Raw genomic sequence first — 7354 nt, forward strand, 5'->3', positions numbered from 1 at the left:
TTTGCGTTTTTATTGCGTTTATACAACAGTTCGACGGCACAAGTGTGAAAATAAATAACCACGGAGTGTCTTTTAAAAACTACTCTGTGTGCGGAACTACTTCCTTCCGCCACGGATTCAAATCTCAAGTCAACAATTCGAAAACGAAAACGTTCGAAAAAGATTTTTTGAACTAGTAACGAAGGAACGTTGAGTTGCGTCATTGAAAGCTTATTGTGTTACTGTATTAGAAGCTCATTGTATTATGTAGCTTCGAGTTTTATGAGTGAGCGAGCGTGATTACCTGCATCTGATACAGCATTCATTCTTCATTTGTTAAGGGTGATTTCCGATGACAGCGCTGCTCACTGCATTTGTTATCTGCGTCTTATAAGGTGTAGTTGAAAATACAAATAACGTCCTCGTTTCCAACCGTTTCAGTCTCTTTCAATATAAAAGTTTCTTCTCTTCTTCTACTTTTTAGTATTTCACGGCGGCTGGCAACCAACGTAAATAGGTGCATTACCGCCACCTTCTGCTCCGGAGTGTATAAAGGTATTTGCTGCTGACTCCCTCATAAAAACGACGGAACAATGTAACTAAGGCCCTATCCACATGAACACGGTTATTTTTAAAACCGCAGCTTTTTCTACGCGGTTTGACTGTTCGTCCACACGCAAACGCAGCGCCAGGTCACTGAAACCGAACATTTTTGAAAACTCCTGCAATTAGATGATATAATGCCAAAGCCAAAAAAAGTTACAAATGACCACAATAAAAAAAAAGTTATATTATGATAATATTAAAAATAATATATATTATAAATAAATGTCTAATTCATGACTTTTGTTGTGTGTGATAAAATGTGTGAAAAAATTATCCAGAAAGACACATCTGAGTAAGAAATAAGCTTTAGTATTTATTTTTCTAAAACAGTTGGAACACATGCTATCTGTACCAATATGGAATCTATCATTCAATGTAATAGTTGTACACAGATTTTTTTCTTGTAACAATCTGAAAATACATTTTCCAGGTTTAAACCCAAAGTTGATCACATTTTGCCCACGTTCATTGGAATACCTGAGTGAATTAAGAAGATGATTGGTCAAAGTAACTACTGTTGTCTTTAGGCTGATGAATAGCAGAACTGTACAGGCTGTTCCTTATTCTTAAACCAACAATCAGCTCTGAACATTTTATTAACCAATCATGTGGCAAGGACCCAAAACAATTCTTTTCGCAGCTATAGTAAACAATAATTCACCCATTTCAATATTATTGTCAGTAATACCCTGAGCTTCTTATTATCAGTTCCTGTGTCTGAGGCCAGCCGACTACAATTCCAGCTTCTGGCTCTTCTCAGTGGCTCTGGGAGAAAACTGCTATTTTTTACTTGGAAACACCAGCGGCTGGCTGTGGACTTGGCCAGAGCACAGGCAGGCCTGCTTTCCATGAGACACTGTGCGCTAAAGTTGTTCCTATCTTCAACTAATCGGTTTGGGCAAAGCCCAGAAATGCAGCATACACATTAAACTGAAGCGATATACTATCGGGTGCTTTATCAAATACTGAGACTTGAGGCAGATATCATCTGCTCGGGTTCCACAGTTCATTTTGGGGTAAAGCCTCTATGTAATATTCTCAAGGCACAATAAGCTTGTTACTGGATGTTGTTTTGACTTAGTTTTCCTTCTATGAAGCACAGAGCGTCGTATGTGCTAGACCTGGACTTCAATCCTGTACAGCTTGGATTTAATCAAGTATTTCAAATAACAATTACACACACATTTCTGAAACAAACAAATATATCTTACATATCTACAGTCAGATGCGTAATTGGTGCAATAATGTAACTAATAAAACAGCAAGCATTATTTGCACTATATTACATATAGTATTACTGAATATGGAGGCTATATTTAGATGCGTTTATATAAATATAGATATACATAGATTTATATGTACATGTTTTATGTTCAAACGCTGCATAAAGCATAAAATAAATAAACAAGGTTATTGAATCTTAAGGAGGATATGATTTGCAAAATAGTGATGCTGTATTAGAACTAAAATAAAAGCACTGGTCTTAATACTACAAAATTAACAATCTGTCCTATAATCTGGAGTATCAAAAAAGCTGCACCACATTTACCCTGCAAAATGTACAGTTTGGGAGTGCTGGAATGACTGTGGAGATGTGAGGGTGGATGGGTTGAATTAAGAGGTCTGCTGAGTCTGTGAAGTGGGGGATTGGGGTGTCATGGTCATTTTAGGTGATCCTGCTATTTCACCTCCGAATGTCGCTGATCTTTGAGTTTTCCTGCTCGGCGGGGCCGGCATCTAAACTGGCGCGGCGCGGGCCTTGGCTCCGGCTTCTCGTGTGGGAACCGAACCCGACCTTGCCTGGTTTGTCCTTTTCTCCTTGTCGAGCGCCCTTGTGGTGCTCGCCGTCTGAATGGGAGGAAAGCGGCGGACGTCGCTCGAGGCCGCCTGACGCTGGAGCAGCTGGAATGGATGTACAGATGCTCAGGCTGTCGCACAGAGCGCCCCAGTTCTGCTCGCACTGCAGACGCACACTCCGCGTAATAGCTTCCTTCACCTCCTCTCCACAACTGAGCAAGATGTTCACCAGCTCAACGTACGGCCTAAGAAAGCGGGATGATAGCGGTCAGTCACGGTTAAAGCACTGCTGCTCTACTTCAAAATGCTGACTGACTCTGTTCCCTGTTGTCCTCATATGTTCATTATAGGCCAGTGCTGGAAAAGACACTGCAATGACAGTTTATGTCACTGTACAGTGACTGTGTGGACCTTTAATGAGACGCAGCTGCTCCTCAGACTCAACACTGTGTGTGAATAAATAAATTAACTTACTTAAATTAACTTTACATAGCTCCACACGTATTTTAAAATGGAAAAGTACATCAACTGCCTGGAAACACGCAGCTAAAGGGAAATAACAGACTTTATTCATTTGAATATTATGTCATCAACTGCATTTATTTAATAAACAAACAAACTTGAAACCAGGTGTGACGTGATTATTGGTTAATTGTCTGATCGTGGTTATTTGATCTAACCACAATTATATGAGATAATGAATAATTAATAACTCCAAATAAAGGAAATTTAAAGGGATATTTTCCCAATCAGTTTTGGTTCCCATTGACTTCCATTATATTTTTTGACCATAAAATGAAAGTCAATGGGAACCGAAACTGTTTTGATGACCACCATTCTTCAGAATATCTTCTTATGTGTTCCACAGGAGAAAGGAAGTTATAAAGGTTTGGAACGACATGGATTTTTCATTTTTTGGTGGACTATCTCTTTAAGTACTTATCAAATTGGCAATATCGTGTCATCTTTTCCAGGGTAGTAAATAAATAATAAAAACACTTTTAAAGTACACAAATATAGCCTTTAAATGAAATGAAGGCTTGTGGGCTTGATCAGACCGCATTATATTATATTATTACAATTAATTACATAAATATACATTTTCAAAGCATAAATATAAATCATATGGGCCTATGCAATTATACAATTCCAAGCAAGATATTAAAAAAGTATGATTAGGCTTACATTATAAGCGACATGAACATCTCCATTATTTGTATGACAATCGTCAGCACATAATTCATGATCGTAAAAGGCCTATTCGCAAAACCTCAAACAATACCAAGGCACACAAACAGGAAACCATATAGTATGAGTACATGCAAACAAGAGCAGGGAAAGCTGATACGCCGAGTGTGAAACCTACCCTTTGGGAAATAAGTTTTGGAAATGTATCATTTCCACCATGACATTGATGTTGTCTTTAGCAGCTGAGCAGAGGTTGTGTTTCATGTAGCATTCCCGCTGAAGCTGGAAGACCATCTCCTTTATGGCCAGGCATTTTCGGCTGATGCAGCTGAACTTGTGCCTTAAGCCGTGAGCCATGCACTTCAGTGCATCCTTGATGAAGGACTTGCCCTGTGAGTATTTAAGACAGAGTCTTATCAGATGCGCAGTCATAAACAGCCTTTCTTTCTCTGCTGGGATAATATGGACTAATAGTAGAACTGTTTTTGCTACAGACACACATCTTGAGACTGCGTTACAAGCTTGAAACCCTCTGCTTCAAATCCACCTGCACCTTGTGAAACACGAGCCAGGCTGGAGGCGGTGCCAGCTGGCCGGTCCGGTCGCAGGGTCATCCTCTGGCTGCGTCTGAGGGACATGAACCCCGTGGGAGACTGGGGCAACCGTGTGCTTACCTGCGAGTCAAACTTGCCAGCATTGTGCAGGAAGGTCATGCAGATTTCCTGAAGGCCCCGGATTTCGCAGGAGTTGTTCTCGAAACACTCGAAGACGCCGCAGCCCACGTCTCCTGCGCTCACGAGACAGTGCTGGATCTCAGCTGCAGAGAGTAGAACGACAAAAGCTAAATAAAGAGTTTGCAACACAGCAGACATTTTCCAAAGCCATCTCTACAACAGGTCTATTTTTAAATAAGAAAAAGCTGCTTTTGAAATATATACTTGACACAACCTTTTACACATGAATGCGGAGGCCTATTTTCCGGCTTTGTTTCTCCTGTGAAAATGGAAGAACTGTATTTAGGGGACAAATTTAGCTGAGAGCGCGCTGTGGTAATTAAGGTATGCTATTAAAGTCCATCAAACTGGGAGGCATCTTGCAGCAACTGCCTGAGATGTGGAAAAGCAAGGTTAACTGTATATAGGGCAGGACGAGATTGCTTTTACCTTGCTGTAGAGAAGAGCAAGGACTACTGAGTTTCAGGAAATAACCAGGGAAATAGAGAATAGCAAATAGCATATGGAAACATGAATATGATTTTTAATTAGATCTTTAAAGAAAATAAAAGAAATTCTGATTGCTCAAACATGCTAATACACAAAGGGGCACTTTATTCCCTTATTAAGAGGTTGCAGAAGCACTGATAAATGTTTGATACATTAGATCAACTCACAAAGATATAGACATTCAGTTGCATTTTTCATGACCACAATGGCAGACTTTAGAAAACGGCTTGTGGTGTGTCTGTAAGTCATGTCCTATTAAAGTGAGTAAGAGAAAGGCTGCACTGAACTACATTAATTAAATATTTTAGTTTTACAACTGCAACCAGAGGGCAAATACAAACATTATGCATATTGGCCATTTACTGACTTTTATTTGAAAATGAACAAATCCTATGCTGTAATAAGTCAAAAATGACTAAATTTATCATGGCATTTACTCTAATGCAAGGCAAACAATTTACTGTGAAATTTAAACCCCATTGTGTCAGTAAAAAGCCAAAGCATGAGGCAAAACAGTTCATGAAAAGTAAAAAGCTCTGCAGCTATCACATTACAAATTGCACTAGAAATGTAAAAAAAAAAAAGTTATTTCAAGGGATCTCACAATGGCTACTTCAATCTTCATGCTTTTGTAAAGAGATTAAATTTAAAACACAGACTGATTGTTTGTCTTTCTCCAACATAACATCATGTGAGCCAATCTGACAATCAAACACATAACGATGTCTGTCTTCACAAAAAGGAGATGGAAGACAATCAGACACTATGCTCAGATGAGGACAAAAACATACTATTTTGTTAACGTGTCTGACAGAGATGAGTGGTTATTATTTTCACAGAAATATCCAGAGTGGTATAATTAAATATACTAAGTGAAATAGTATTTCTAAACACATCACTTAAAATAATTATACATTTTCTACCTAAATATTCTAGTTTAGGTATTCCAAAAGATTTGTAGAGTTTTCCTAAAACATTTCAGCTGGACAGAAAACAGTAAATGAGAGGTTTTTAAGGGCTTGTATATGAATACACTACCCAATATTAGTATGCATGCATTGCAGTAGATCTGTGCCGATGTAAAGTGAGCTGCCGCGTCGCTCGCGCCGCGTTTGTGCGGGAACGGACGTGTGGATCGTGCGCGCAATCACGCAGCAGTGACCCACTGAGCTCTTCTGCGATACTCGCGTACTCTGGGTCACCCCCGTGCAAAAGTTGTCCAATATGAACTGATAGAGCTGCTGTTTTTTATTTGTCATGCATGCACGGGATGAAATTGCTTTTCTGCCGTGAGAAAGGTTAAGTTTGATCCACCTCTAGTGCAACATGTAGAGCCACTGCATCACTCCACGTTACAGGTTTAACTTGCTCGTCCGCACAATGCAACAAAAGTTGCGTCCGTTTATATTCGATGCTCTTTATAATGATCGTGCGAGCACTTTGCATGGCAGTTATCTGCACTCAAAACTAAAATACCAGCCGAGGATGTCGTTCGTAAACACAAATCCTCTCTGCGCTCGAAAATAAGACACGCGCGAACCTTGCAGCAATGTCACCGTATACCTTTGCCTACCTTGTGTTACCCTATTAATAGTTTACGAAGATATTGGATTTCTCTACGTGTGCTCCGTATTTACGAGATATCGTCTTCCTGCGTTTTTGGAAAACGTCGCGCCGCGCGTGATAAGATGTGCATTGGCCGGTTTTGCGCTGAAAACGCGCTCTGACCGCGCGGCTCGCACGTGTCCGCACGCACAACACTCAGTCCGGGCTTCGATCATATAGCTTCACAACACTTGCATTCTCTTACCTGTGTTCTGTAAGGAGAGACGTCCCTTCTGACTGGCCGGTTTCTCGGGGTGACTCTCGTGAACGTCAACGTTATCCGTTCCCACCACTTCCCCCAAGACGGAGAGAAGCAGCAAAGCTAGTGCGCATTTGATCAACATTTCTACACTGGGTAAATAATGACAGGCTGTCAGCCCGGGATCTGATGTGGATACTGAGAGCGTGTGAGAGTGGAGACGGGATGGATGCTGGATATATTTCCCAGAGTCCGGGTGTCAATTTGGATGAAGGAGTTAAGCAGGTGTTGTCAGTCGTGCTCACCGACCAATCAGAAACGCAGACCACCACGTACAAGTTTTAGGGGTGTGTCTGGCGAAAGTTGTCTCTACTTGACATAAACTAAGCTTGTAAAATGTGAAAGGGTGGGTGGGTATTTACTCTACAAATGCTTACGAGGCATTAGGCAGTTTGTAAGGGCAAGAAAGAGCATGCGAGTCTTCAGCCTGTGATTATAGGTGTTGCTGTTAATAGTCTACTGTAACTCATGGATTTTTACAGAAGAGGATATGACTCAAATTTGAAAGGAAATGCATATCAAATCCATGAATTTATAGAAATCAAGTCATGAAGATCTCCAACAGGAAATATGAATACTATTCATTTTCCATAGAATAAATATGAAAAAGAAAAACAAACACAAATTACGCTGGTCATCGCTGTGACGGGTTACAATTTCAATATTTAAGCCTATTATGTTGTATTCACATGCTGCA

General features: G+C 40.2%; 1 protein-coding gene across 1 annotated transcript; it reads right to left on the bottom strand.

Moving 5' to 3' along the window:
* Positions 1-921: 921 nt before the first annotated feature.
* LOC107677705 (stanniocalcin-2-like) lies at positions 922-6842 on the bottom strand. The gene is made up of 4 exons (XM_016472725.1): positions 6604-6842; positions 4245-4387; positions 3749-3960; positions 922-2627 (listed from the first exon to the last, which is right to left on the bottom strand). Exons 1-4 carry the CDS (start codon positions 6740-6742, stop codon positions 2270-2272), a joined length of 852 nt encoding a protein of 283 aa, XP_016328211.1. The 5' UTR covers positions 6743-6842; the 3' UTR covers positions 922-2269.
* Positions 6843-7354: the final 512 nt, after the last annotated feature.

The sequence above is a fragment of the Sinocyclocheilus anshuiensis genome, unplaced genomic scaffold, assembly GCF_001515605.1.
Source record: "Sinocyclocheilus anshuiensis isolate Anshui unplaced genomic scaffold, SAMN03320099.WGS_v1.1 scaffold969, whole genome shotgun sequence".
Classification (NCBI taxonomy): Eukaryota; Metazoa; Chordata; class Actinopteri; order Cypriniformes; family Cyprinidae; genus Sinocyclocheilus; species Sinocyclocheilus anshuiensis.

Excerpts from the sequence above, each read along its gene's own strand:
- LOC107677705 (XM_016472725.1), bottom strand. The coding sequence starts at position 6,742 with ATGTTGATCAAATGCGCACTAGCTTTGCTGCTTCTCTCCGTCTTGGGG. Across the intron at positions 3,961-4,244 it reads CTGGCAAGTTTGACTCGCAG|GGCAAGTCCTTCATCAAGGA; the intron begins GTAAGCACACGG and ends AAATACTCACAG. Across the intron at positions 2,628-3,748 it reads CAAAACTTATTTCCCAAAGG|GCCGTACGTTGAGCTGGTGA; the intron begins GTAGGTTTCACA and ends CCGCTTTCTTAG.